The sequence below is a fragment of the Rhinoraja longicauda genome, chromosome 6 (genome assembly GCF_053455715.1).
Source record: "Rhinoraja longicauda isolate Sanriku21f chromosome 6, sRhiLon1.1, whole genome shotgun sequence".
Classification (NCBI taxonomy): domain Eukaryota; kingdom Metazoa; phylum Chordata; class Chondrichthyes; order Rajiformes; family Arhynchobatidae; genus Rhinoraja; species Rhinoraja longicauda.
The window spans coordinates 43451350-43465320 of NC_135958.1; the positions used below are offsets into that span (position 1 = coordinate 43451350).

The window sequence follows — 13971 nt, forward strand, 5'->3', positions numbered from 1 at the left end:
GGCACCACACAGGCTGCCAGCTGAATACGTCACGGCATGGTGACTGGGAATAAAGACAGTATCAACAACCCAAACCTCCGCCCTAGCCCAGGAGTCAAGGTAGTGATCAGGAGCAGGATCTCTATTTATTTCTGGATTTGTTGTCCACATCTGTGGTGGTGACGGACTTCCTTGTTGAACCGCCGCAGCCCTGAGTGACGGTACCCCACAGGAGTGGGAGCACATTTACACAAGCAAACCTTCCCGGGCGCTAGAGCTCATACCTGGAGGACTCCAGGCAGTTTTGTTCTCCTCATTTGAAAATAGATATTCTGGCATTGGAGACAGATCAATAAAGGTTTATGGAGGTGATTCCTGGAGGAATAGTTAAGCAAGTTGGGAAGTTTCAGAATAAAAAGTTTCCAATTTCAGATCTGAAGGAGGAATCTCTATTCGGAGGCAAGAGCCCATGGAATTCTCAAGCATCAAATGATTGAATACAGTCAAGATTAGATATGTCACAAATTCATGATGGTGCAACAGGTTTGCACAGCCAGAGGCCTGAGCCTGCTCCCATGTATGTTCCTGCATCATCCCTCTACTGAGACACTGGAGAACTCACATTTAATAGCATGCAAGAAGTACTCGACTGCATGCTGATACAGTCTCAATGCCTCCTCATAATTCTTAGCCTTGTCTTCTTCTGTGGCTTTAGTTACAAGATCAATCGCTTTCTGAAAGAGTAAAAAACAAAAAAAGTGATTGTGCAAAAAATGATAAAAATCAAACAATCAAGCATGGCGAGTAAAGGTCAAGGCGCTGGAGTGTCTCAGTGGGTCAGGCAGCATTTGTGCGGGAAATGGACAGGTGATGTTTGGGATGGTGACCCTTTGGGAAAGGTTACAGTTAGAAGAACTTGGCTTGAAATCAATTGGAGTTCATCAATTTCCCTCCACAAATGCTGCCTGACCAACCGAGTTTCTCTAATAGTTTGTTTTTTTACTTAAGTTCAGCATCTGCGGTCTCTTGTGTCTCCAATTAACAGAGTATACTGTAACGACAGTCACAAGAAGCGGGCCATTTTCCTCACTGTTTCTTTATTTTGTACAATAAATGTCCCATAAACACATACTTTCTCTAGAACCAGCAAGACTGAATCTACAGTTTAATGGTTATTCACAGAGGAAACACTTTGCGGTTGAAGGATTTGGTGAAGGGGAGGGTGAAATCCTGCTTGATGCGTCAGTGCGCTGAAACGTGGATAAATCCCCCGGACCAGATGATATTTATCTCAGGCTGATAGGGGAGGCCGGTATACTGTGGATCTGGCTGAGATTTTTAAATATTCTCTGCCACAAAATGAGGTTCCAGATGATCGGAGGACAGTAAACGTGCTCTGTCTCTACAAATAGAGGATGCCAAAACCGGGTAATTTCAGAACTGTGAGCCTAGCATCAAGAGGAGGGAAGTTACTCGTTCAAAATTTGAGGGAAAGGATTAATGATGGCTAGGAAAGGCAGAGACTGGTCAAAAACAGCCTTAAAGGCCTTGTCAAGGGCAGTGGGTGACAGAAGGTGAGGGGAGAAGGTTGTTTTTGTGACTGGACTAGTGTGGTACACAGGAGTTGGTGCTGGGACTCTCACTGGGATATATACATGAATGATGTGGATGGAGCCATCATCAGGAAGTTCACAGATGACACAAAGAATGGTGAAGCAAACAGCAAAGTGCTGGGGGAACTCGGCGGGTCAGGCAGCATCTGTGGAGAGAAATGGACAGATGTTTTGGCCAGGACCCTTTATCTGGACTGAAAGAACAGAGGACAGACAGTATGAAGAGAGGAGGAGGGATGGGCATGAACTGTTGGATCCACGCGAGGAGGGGTTCATAGGTCACAGGAGCAGAATTATGCCACTCGGCCTATTTGCCATTCAATCATGGCTGAGCTATCTTTCCCTCCAACCCCATTCTCCTGCCTTTTCCCTGTTACCTTTGACACCCAGACTAATGAAGAACCTATCAATGTCCGCTTTAAAAAATACCCAATGAATTCCACAGATTCACCACCCACTGACTAAAGAAATTCCTCCTCATCTTCATTCTAAATCTATGTCCTTTTATTCTGAGACCTCTGGTCCTAGACTCTCGCAGTACTGAAAACATCCTCTCCACATTCACTCTATCCAGGCCTTTCCTTTTCGGTAAGTTTTAATGAGGTTCCTCCTCATCCTTCTAAGCTGCAGCGAGTACAGGCCCAGTGCCATCAAAGGCTTATCATGTGTTAAACCAATCATCCACGGGATCGTTGTTATGAACCTCCTCTGGACTCCCTCCAACAGCAGCACACCCCTCCTCAGATATGGGGCTGATTGGCAGAAGGCGTCAGGTCCGGGAGGGAAGGGTGGAGATAGCGACAGAGGCAGGGATGTGATAGGTGGAAGCAAAGAGCTGCAGCTGATGGAATCTGTTGGGAAGGAAGGAGAAGCCTGCATTGGGGTGAAGGGGTTGGGGTGGCTGGAACAGTGGGGAATGATTTTGTATATTTCAACAAGGTTACCCCTTGACCTCCTGTGCTCCTGGGAAGAGTCCCAGTCTGCCTAGCTCTCTCTATAACTCAAACCGAAGTTCCCAGAAACATGCCAATGAATTTCTTCTGCACCCTTCCCAACTTAATGACATTCTTCATTCTTGATCCTACTTACTCGATGGCACAATCCCGATTTAAGCAATAAAAGCAGGGCTGCAGCTCTTCTGCTTCATCTCTTCAACCTTTCCTTTCACATCTGTAAGATGGCAATAGAGAAAGAGAGCTGCAAGGCATTTTGCGAGGTCCTTGCATGTGGCAAAGTGCAACATCATGACACTGGCTGCATGATTGATATTCAGTAAGATTATGAAGCAGAGGTTAACAAAATGACATTGACATCGAGCCTGCGAGACGAATGGAGTGAGATTTCTTGAACTCAAATTGTTGTCCCGACCTCCTGCTGTGGTGAGGATGCTGAGCAGCAAGAATACATAGATCTGCAAACGCCATACAGTAGTTGTAACTGGAGATCTAAACCATCCAAACATTCTCTCACATGGGGACGTGTTTCTTAACTGGAACTAAATACACTTCTGGTCCAACAAATCTTTGTGAACTGAGGAGAGCAGTCCTGCTTGATGCGTCAGTGCGCTGAAACGTGGATAAATCCCCCGGACCAGATGATATTTATCTCAGGCTGATAGGGGAGGCCGGTATACTGTGGATCTGGCTGAGATTTTTAAATATTCTCTGCCACAAAATGAGGTTCCAGATGATCGGAGGACAGTAAACGTGCTCTGTCTCTACAAATAGAGGATGCCAAAACCGGGTAATTTCAGAACTGCGAGCCTAGCATCAAGAGGAGGGAAGTTACTCGTTCAAAATTTGAGGGAAAGGATTAATGATGGCTAGGAAAGGCAGAGACTGGTCAAAAACAGCCTTAAAGGCCTTGTCAAGGGCAGTGGGTGACAGAAGGTGAGGGGAGAAGGTTGTTTTTGTGACTGGACTAGTGTGGTACACAGGAGTTGGTGCTGGGACTCTCACTGGGATATATACATGAATGATGTGGATGGAGCCATCATCAGGAAGTTCACAGATGACACAAAGAATGGTGAAGCAAACAGCAAAGTGCTGGGGGAACTCGGCGGGTCAGGCAGCATCTGTGGAGAGAAATGGACAGATGTTTTGGCCAGGACCCTTTATCTGGACTGAAAGAACAGAGGACAGACAGTATGAAGAGAGGAGGAGGGATGGGCATGAACTGTTGGATCCACGCGAGGAGGGGTTCATAGGTCACAGGAGCAGAATTATGCCACTCGGCCTATTTGCCATTCAATCATGGCTGAGCTATCTTTCCCTCCAACCCCATTCTCCTGCCTTTTCCCTGTTACCTTTGACACCCAGACTAATGAAGAACCTATCAATGTCCGCTTTAAAAAATACCCAATGAATTCCACAGATTCACCACCCACTGACTAAAGAAATTCCTCCTCATCTTCATTCTAAATCTATGTCCTTTTATTCTGAGACCTCTGGTCCTAGACTCTCGCAGTACTGAAAACATCCTCTCCACATTCACTCTATCCAGGCCTTTCCTTTTCGGTAAGTTTTAATGAGGTTCCTCCTCATCCTTCTAAGCTGCAGCGAGTACAGGCCCAGTGCCATCAAAGGCTTATCATGTGTTAAACCAATCATCCACGGGATCGTTGTTATGAACCTCCTCTGGACTCCCTCCAACAGCAGCACACCCCTCCTCAGATATGGGGCTGATTGGCAGAAGGCGTCAGGTCCGGGAGGGAAGGGTGGAGATAGCGACAGAGGCAGGGATGTGATAGGTGGAAGCAAAGAGCTGCAGCTGATGGAATCTGTTGGGAAGGAAGGAGAAGCCTGCATTGGGGTGAAGGGGTTGGGGTGGCTGGAACAGTGGGGAATGATTTTGTATATTTCAACAAGGTTACCCCTTGGCCTCCTGTGCTCCTGGGAAGAGTCCCAGTCTGCCTAGCTCTCTCTATAACTCAAACCGAAGTTCCCAGAAACATGCCAATGAATTTCTTCTGCACCCTTCCCAACTTAATGACATTCTTCATTCTTGATCCTACTTACTCGATGGCACAATCCCGATTTAAGCAATAAAAGCAGGGCTGCAGCTCTTCTGCTTCATCTCTTCAACCTTTCCTTTCACATCTGTAAGATGGCAATAGAGAAAGAGAGCTGCAAGGCATTTTGCGAGGTCCTTGCATGTGGCAAAGTGCAACATCATGACACTGGCTGCATGATTGATATTCAGTAAGATTATGAAGCAGAGGTTAACAAAATGACATTGACATCGAGCCTGCGAGACGAATGGAGTGAGATTTCTTGAACTCAAATTGTTGTCCCGACCTCCTGCTGTGGTGAGGATGCTGAGCAGCAAGAATACATAGATCTGCAAACGCCATACAGTAGTTGTAACTGGAGATCTAAACCATCCAAACATTCTCTCACATGGGGACGTGTTTCTTAACTGGAACTAAATACACTTCTGGTCCAACAAATCTTTGTGAACTGAGGAGAGCAGTCACAAAACACATGTACAAAATGTATACAGGACTGTTACAAAATCACATGGGCATACAGGACAGAAACGGGCCCTTCAGCACACCACGTCCATGCAAACCTTTTTCCGCTTTGGACACTATTCTTCTATGACCTGCCGATTTACAGTGCCCTCCATAATGTTTGGGACAAACACCCATCATTTATTTATTTGCCTCTGTACTCCACAATTTGAGATTTGTAATAGAAAAAATCACATGTGATTAAAGTGCACATTGTCAGATTTTATTAAAGGGAATTTTTATACATTTTGGTTTCACCATGTAGAAATTACAGCTGTGTTTATACATAGTTTATACAGTTTGTACATTTCAGGGCACCATAATGTTTGTGGCACATGGCTTCACAGGCATTTGTAATTGCTCAGGTGTGTTTAATTGCCTCCTTAATGCAGGTATAAGAGAGCTCTCAGCACCTAGTCTTTCCTCCAGTCTTTCCATCACCTTTGGAAACTTTTATTGCTGTTTATCAACATGAGGACCAAAGTTGTGCCAATGAAAGTCAAATAAGCCATTATGAGGCTGAGAAACAAGAATAAAACTGTTAGAGACATCAGCCAAACCTTAGGTTTACCAAAATCAACTGTTTGGAACATCATTAAGAAGAAAGAGAGCACTGGTGAGCTTACTAAATCGCAAAGGGACTGGCAGGCCAAGGAAGACCTCAACAGCTGATGACAGAAGAATTCCCTCTATAATAAAGAAAAATCCCCAAACACCTGTCCGACAGATCAGAAACACTCTTCAGGAGTCGGGTGTGGATTTGTCAATGACCACTGTCCGCAGAAGACTTCATGAACAGAAATACAGAGGCTACACTGCAAGATGCAAACCACTGGTTAGCCGCAAAAATAGGATGGCCAGGTTACAGTTTGCCAAGAAGTACTTAAAAGAACAACCACAGTTCTGGAAAAAGGTCTTGTGGACAGATGAGACGAAGATTAACTTATTTCAGAGTGATGGCAAGAGCAAAGTATGGAGGAGAGAAGGAACTGCCCAAGATCCAAAGCATACCACCTCATCTGTGAAACACGGTGGTGGGGGTGTTATGGCCTGGGCATGTATGGCTGCTGAAGGTACTGGCTCACTTATCTTCATTGATGATACAACTGCTGATCGTAGTAGAATAATGAATTCTGAAGTGTATAGGCACATTCTATCTGCTCAAGTTCAAACAAATGCCTCAAAACTCATTGGCTGGCAGTTCATTCTACAGCAAAACAATGATCGCAAATATACTGCTAAAGCAACAAAGGAGTTTTTCAAAACTAAAAAATGGTCAATTCTTGAGCGGCCAAGTCAATCACCCGATCAATTGAGCATGCCCTTTATATGCTGAAGAGAAAGCTGAAGGGGACTAGCCCCCAAAACAAGCATAAGCTAAAGATGGCTGCAATACAGGCCTGGCAGAGCATCACCAGAGAAGACACCCAGCAACTGGTGATGTCCATGAATAGCAAACTTCAAACAGTCATTGCATACAAAAGATATGCAACAAAATACTAAACATGACTACTTTTATTTACATGACATTGCTGTGTCCCAAACATTATGGTGCCCTAAAATGGGGGAACTATGTATAAACACAGCTGTAATTTCTACATGGTGGAACCAAAATGTATAAAAATGGCCTTTAATAAAATCTGACAATGTGCACTTTAAACACGTGATTTTTTCTATTACAAATCTCAAATTGTGGAGTACAGAGGCAAATAAATAAATGATGGGTCTTTGTCCCAAACATTATGGAGGGCACTGTAAATGTCTAAATGTCTCTAGAACATAGCAATTGTAACCGAGTCTGGCAGAAAGTTCCAGATTTTATTCACTGTAAAGAGAATTACCCGAGATCATCTTTACAACTCCCACCCCCACACTTTAAAACAATGCCCTTTTGTTTTTGATACCTCGACCATATGAAAGAGATTTTGTCTATTTAACCTTTCTACGCCTCCTTTGCACTAGGGGAAACAATGACAACATTTTCAATCTCCCCCTATAACCAAGGAGTCCTCCCATCGGGAATCATCCTGGTGAATATCTTCTGCACTCTCGGCAGACCATTCACAGCCTTCCTATTGTGTGCTGACCAGAACACCACACAGCACTCCAGTGCAGCCGAACCAGTCTTTTGTAAAGTTGCAGTTAAACATTTCTATTTTTATATTTTGTGCTCTGAATTATGCTCCAGACTCAATGGTCTAATTCTGCCCCTATGTCTTATATGTTGGGTCCTAGGAAAATAGGTGCAGGACGAGGCCATTTGGCCCTTCATCGCCATTCATTGTGATCACGGCTGATCATCCACGATCAGTAATCCATGCCTGCCTTCTCCCCATATCCCTTGATTCCGCTAGCCCCTAGAACTCTATCCAACTCTCTTTTAAATTCATCCAGTGAATTGGCCTCTACTGCCTTCTGTGGCCGAGAATTCCACAAATCTCTGGGTGAAAAAGGTCTTTCTCATCTCAGTTTTAAATGGTCTCCCCTTTATTCGTAGACTGTGGCCCCTGGTTCTGGACTCCCCTAACATTGGAAACATTTTTCCTGTATCTACCTTGTCTAATCCTTTTATAATTTTATATGTTTCTATACGATCCCCTCTCATTCTTCTAAACTCCAGTGAATACCAGCCTAGTCTTTCCAATCTTTCTTCATATGACAGTCCCGCCATCCCAGGGATTAACCTCGTGAACCTATGCTGCACTGCCTCAATAGCAAGGATGTCCTTCCTCAAATTAGGAGACCAAAACTGCACACAATACTCCAGATGTTGTCTCACCGGGGCTCTGTACACTGGCTCACCTTCATCCATTTTACTTGTCACATCCTCAAAAAATTCCAGAAGATTAGTCAAGCAGGATTTCCCCTTCATAAATCCATGCTGACTTGGATCAATCCTTTTACTGCTATCCAAATGCGCCGTTATTACTCCTTTAATAATTGACTCCAGCATCTTCACCACTAATAACTGGTCTGTCATTCCCTGTTTTCTCTCTCGCTCCTTTCTTGAAAAGTGGGATAACATTAGCTACCCTCCAATCCACAGGAACTGATCCTGAATCTATTGAACATTGGAAAATGATCACCAATGCGTCCACTAATTCTAGAGCCACCTCCCTGAGTACTCTGGGATGCAGACCATCAGGCCCTGGGGATTTATCAGCCTTCAGTCCCATCAGTCTACCCAATACTATTTCTCACCTAATGCAAATTTCTTTCAGTTCCTCTATCCCCCAAGATCCTCTGTCCTCTAGTACACCTGGGAGACTGTTTGTGTCTTCCTGAGTGAAGACAGAACCAAAGTACCTGTTCAACTTTCCTTGTTCCCCATAATAATTTCACCCGTGTCTGCCTTCAAGGGACCTTCATTTGTCTTTACTAATCTTTTTCTCTTAACATAGCTAAAGAAGCTTTTACTATCCTTCTTTATATTCTTGGCCAGCTTCCCCTCGTACTTCATCTTTTCAGCCCGTATTGCCCGTTTTGTTACCTTCTGTTGTCCTTTGAAAGTTTCCCAATCCTCTGGCTTCCAGCTACTCTTTGCTACGTTATACACCTTTTCTTTTAGTTTTATTCCATCCCTAACTTCCCTTGTCAGCCACAGTTGCCTCTTGCTGCCCTTATAATCTTTCTTCCTCTTTGGAATGAAATGATCCTGCATCTTCTGGATTATGCCTAGAAATCCCTGCCATTGCTGTTCCATCGTCACTCTTGCTAGGATCTTTTTCCAGTCGACCTTGGCCAGTTCCTCTCTCATGCCTTCATAGTCCCCTTTGTTCAACTGCACCTCTAACACTTCTGATTTAACCTTCCCCCTCTCACATTGCAGATTAAAACTTATCATATTATGGTCACTACCTCCAAGTGATTCCTTTACCTTGAGTTACCTTATTAAATCTGGTTCATTGGACAACACTAAATCCAGAATTGCCTTCTCTCTGGTAGGCTCCAGTACAAGCTGCTCTAAGAATCCACCTCGGAGGCACTCTACAAACTCTCTTTCTTGGGGTCCAGAACCAACCTGATTTTCCCAGTCTATCTGCATGTTGAAATCCCCCATCACCACAGTGGCATTACCTTTGTTACATGCCAGTTTTAATTCCTGCTGCAACTTACACCCTATATCCAGCTACTGTTTGGGGCCTGTAGATAACTCCCATTGGTGTCTTCTTACCTTTACAATTCCTCAATTCTATCCACAAGCAACTCCACATCGTAAGTCCCTATGTCACCCCTTGCAAGGGACTGAATTTCATCCCTCACCAACAGAGCTACCCCACCTCCTCTGCCCACCTGCCTGTCCTTTCTTTAGGATGTATAACCCTGAATATTCAGTTCCCAGGTCCGATCCTCCTGCAGCCACATCTCTGTAATCCCCACAATGTCATATCTACCAATCTCTAACTGAGCCTCAAGCTCATCTACTTTACTTCTTACACTTTGCGCATTCATCTATAATACTTTTAATCCATGGTAGACACAAAATGCTGGAGTAACTCATCGGGTCAGGCAGCATCTCGGGAGAGAAGGAATGGGTGATGTTTCGGGTCTCAACCCTTCTTCAGACTGAAGAAAGGTCTTGACCCGAAACGTCACCCATTCCTTCTCTTGACCCGCTGAGTTACTCCAGCATTTTGTGTCTACCTTCGACTTAAACTAGCATCTCGTTTTTTTTTAACTACTTTTAATCCATTACTCACCTCACCTTTCACATCGATTCCTATTTCACTCGGCCATACTCTCCCATCCCTCCGTGAGCTTTCCGTCCTGTTAATTCTGGTGTCTTTCTTAACTTTTCCTATATTCTCTTGCCCTTTAACTCCATCCTTGTATTTCCAATTTGTCTCCCCCCTCCCTCCCCCCCCCCCCTATTTAGTTTAAACTAAACTAAATGAGTCCTGAGCATCACTCTTCAGGAAAGATATAAAGACTTTACAAAGGGTGCAGAATAAATTGTTTAAAATGAGGATGAGGGACTTGAGTAACATGGATAAAATGGAAAAGCTGGGATTGCTGTCCTGGGATCAATACAAGATGCAGGATGATCTGACACATATTTAAGTTCATGAATAATGTTGATGCAGAAAAAAAACATTTGCAATGGCACATGGATAAAAAATAAAGGGATACTTTATAACATGGCTTTGTTAATGGAAGGTTGTGTCTGACTAACTTGATTGAATTTTTTGAAGGGGTGACCAAGGAGGTAGATGGGGGTAGTGCAGTGGATGTGGTATACATGGATTTCAGTAAGGCTTTTGACAAGGTCCCACACAGGAGACTAGTCAAGAAGGTAAGAGCCCATGGGAACCAGGGCACCTTGGCAAAATGGATAAAAAACTGGCTTAGTGACAGAAGGCAGAGGGTGATGGTAGAAGGTTGCTTCTGTGACTGGAGGCCGGTGTCCAGTGGGGTGCCGCAGGGATCGGTGTTGGGTCCCTTACTGTTTGTAATCTACATTAATGATCTGGATGTCAACGTACAGGGCATGATCAGCAAGTTTGCAGATGACACAAAGTTAGGGGGGGGTGGTGAATAGCGAGGAAGGGATCTGCAAGCTGCAGGAAGATATAGATGAGATGGTCAGATGGGTGGAGCAGTGGCAGATGGAATTTAATCCTGAAAAGTGCGAGGTGATGCACTTTGGCAGGAATAACTTGGAGAGGGAGTACACCATGAATGGAAGGACCCTTGGGAAGACAGGGGTACAGAGGGACCTTGGAGTACAGGTACACAAGTCCTTGAAGGCAGCAGGACAGGTGGACAGGGTGGTCAAAAAGGCATATGGGTTACTGGCCTTCATTAGCCGGGGCATCGAATATAAAAGTAGGGGGTTAATGATGGAATTGTACAGAACACTGGTGAGGCCACAGCTGGAGTATTGTGTACAGTTCTGGTCACCACATTATAGAAAGGATGTGATAGCTTTGGAGAGGGTGCAGAGGAGATTCACCAGGATGCTGCCAGGGATGAAGGGCCTCGGCTATGAGGAGAGACTGAGCAGACTGGGGTTGTTTTCTCAGGAGCAGAGAAGGCTGAGAGGGGACATGATCGAGGTGTATGGCGGGGAACTTCTTCCACTGGTGGAAGGTTCAACAACGAGGGGACATAGATACAGGGTAAGGGGAGGGAGGTTTCGGGGGGATGTGAGAAAGAACTTTTTCACCCAGAGGGTGGTTGGAGTCTGGAACTCACTGCCTGGGGTGGTGGTGGAGGCGGGAACACTCACAGCGTTTAAGAGGCATTTGGATGGGCACTTGAAATGCTACAACATTCAGGGCTACGGTCCAAATGCGGGAAAATGGGATTAAAATTAGACTCTGTTTGGTAACGGGCGGCACGGACACGATGGGCCGAAGGGCCTCTTTCTGTGCTGTAGGACTCTATGACTCTATACTGAAAAACAAAGTAATCAGCTGCAGACCCACAGCAAAATGAAGAAAATGTTTATTTTACAGTGAATGGTTAGCATCAGGAACAAACAGGCCCCCTCATCCGCTCCCTGGAAATACCTGATGGCCGGTGCCTTCACTTTTCAATTGGCCTCCCCTCAATTTAGAACATTCACACTAGGTCTTTGCCATTTCCATATGTGAGTGTTTTACAAACTCAGAAATTAAAAATTACATTGGAAAACTGAGCAAATATCTTGGGTGTATCTGTACTGAAGATAAAGAAAAGCTCCTGGCAGCAGGGTGAAAGGGGAGCTCCATGCTCTTTTTTTTATATTGGACTGTGAATGTAGGAAGCATGATCAATAAATTATCAATAAATCAATAAAGGATTAATTAACCAGCCAATTTCCCTCTAGCAACACTCTCCTCCGCCGAGCAGAGTTGGTCCTTACCCTCAACGTCTGCGACTCCTCCCACTTTCTTCAATTCCAAGGCATAGCCATGGGCACTCGAATGGGCCCCAGCTATGCCTGCCTCTTTGTAGGGTACGTCGAACAATCCCTGTTCCAAGCGTACAGGCCCTATCCCGGAAATCTATCACCGCTACATTGACGACTGCATCGGTGCTACCTCCTGCACCCATGCAAAACTCACGGACTTCACAACTAATTTCCACCCTGCCCTCAAATTCAATTGGACCATCTCCGACATCTCCCTACCGTTTCTTGATCTCACTGTCTCCACCACAGATCGACTATCGACTGACAACTATTATAAAACCTACTGACTCCACTGCTATTCAGACAACGTTTCTTCCCACCCTACTTCCTGCAAAGACTCTATCCCCTACTCCCAATTCCTCTCTCTACGTCGCATCTGCACCCAAGAGGAGGTTCCATACCAGGACATCGAGATGTCCTCATTCGTTAGGGAACGGGGGAATCCCCTCTTCCATCATAGATGAGGCCCTCACTAGGGTCTCCTCAATATCCCGCAGCTCCGCCCTTGCTCCCCCTCCCTCCAGTCACAACAGGGACAGAGTCCCCCTAGTCCTCACCTTTCACCCCATCAGCCATTGCATATGGCACGTAATCCTCCAACATTTTCCCACCTCCAACAGGATCCCACTATTAGCCACATCTTCCCACCTCCACCCGTTTCCGCAGAGACCGTTCCCTCCGCAACTCCCTGGTCAACTCGTCCCTTCCCACCCAAACCACCCCCTCTCCAGATACTTTCCCCAGCAACCGCAGGAGATGCAACACCTGTCTCTATACCCCCCCCCCCCCCTCGACTCCATCCAAGGACCCCGACAGTCCTTTCAGGCGAGGCAGAGGTTCACTTGCACCTCCTCCAACCTCATCTACTGCATCCGCTGTTCCAGGTGTGATCTCCTATATATCGGCGAAACCAAGCGCAGGCTTGGCGATCGTTGCGCTAAGTCCGCCTTGACCTACAAGGTCTTACAAGGTCTCACGGTTGTTAAACACTTTAACTCCCCTCCCATTCCCACACTGACCTTTCTGTCCTGGGTCTCCTCCACTGTCAGAGTGAGAGGAAATGGAGGATCAGTGATGGAGGGGGAAAATGAGTGTGGGGGTGAGAATGTTGTTTGTGGGGGTGTGAGATGGGTCTGTGGAGGGTGTGTGGAGAGAGAGTGGGGCTGGGGAGTTGACTGTGGGGGAGGGGATGTCTGTGGGGGTGGGGTGGGGCATCTGTCTGTAGCGGAGGGGGTGGGATTGAGTGCGGGGATGTCTGTGGGGGAGGGGATGTCTGTGGGGGGGTGGTGTCTGTGGGGAAGGGAGCGTCTGTGTGGGGGGTGTCTGTGGGGGGGTGATGTCTGTGGGGGGGTGTCTGTGGGGAAGGGAGTGTCTGTGTGAGGGGGTCTGGGGGGGAGGGGATGTCTGTGGGGAAGGGGGTGTCTGTGGGGCATCTGTCTGTAGCGGAGGGAGTGGGATTAAGTGCGGGGTGTCTGTGGGGGAGGGGATGTTTGTGGGGGAGGGAGTGTCTGTGTGGGGGGGGAGGTGTCTGTGTGTGTGTGGGGGGGGGGGTGTATTTGTCCGTGGGTGGGTCTGTAGCGGAGGGGTGGGATTGAGGGCGGGCGGGTGTCTGTGGGAAGCGGCCGGAGACCCCTCTACCTGGAGGGTGTTGGGCGCTGACATCTCACATCTCCGGGCGCTCCGACTGTGCTTAGCGGCCGAGCCCCCGCCCGGTGGTGGTGCGCCGCGGCCTCCGCTCGGGCTCAACCTGGGCCTCGGGCTCGCCTGCCCCCGCTCCCGGCTCCGAACCGCAAAATGGCGGCGGGCGGAGCAACTCCGCGACGTCACTGAAAGAGGAGACAAGAGTGGCCGCGACCGGCCCGGAGCCGCCGCCCCGCACAGCGCCGCCCAGAGCCGCCGCCCCGCACAGCGCCGCCCGGAGCCGCCGCCCCGCACGCCGCCGCCCGGAGCCGCCGCCCCGCACAGCGCCGCCC

At 47.0% G+C, this 13971-nt stretch overlaps 1 protein-coding gene across 1 annotated transcript in view; it reads right to left on the reverse strand.

The window, feature by feature from the left end:
* Positions 1 to 13912, reverse strand: part of LOC144594426 (vacuolar protein sorting-associated protein 4A) — a 35977-nt gene extending 22065 nt beyond the window's left edge. Inside the window, exons 1-2 of the mRNA XM_078400890.1 lie at positions 13637 to 13912; positions 602 to 713 (exon numbers count right to left, since the gene is read on the reverse strand). Coding sequence (XP_078257016.1) covers positions 602 to 713; positions 13637 to 13660 — 136 coding nt within the window. The 5' untranslated portion in view covers positions 13661 to 13912. The remainder of the gene's footprint in view (positions 1 to 601; positions 714 to 13636) is intronic.
* Between the last annotated feature and the right edge of the window lie 59 nt (positions 13913 to 13971).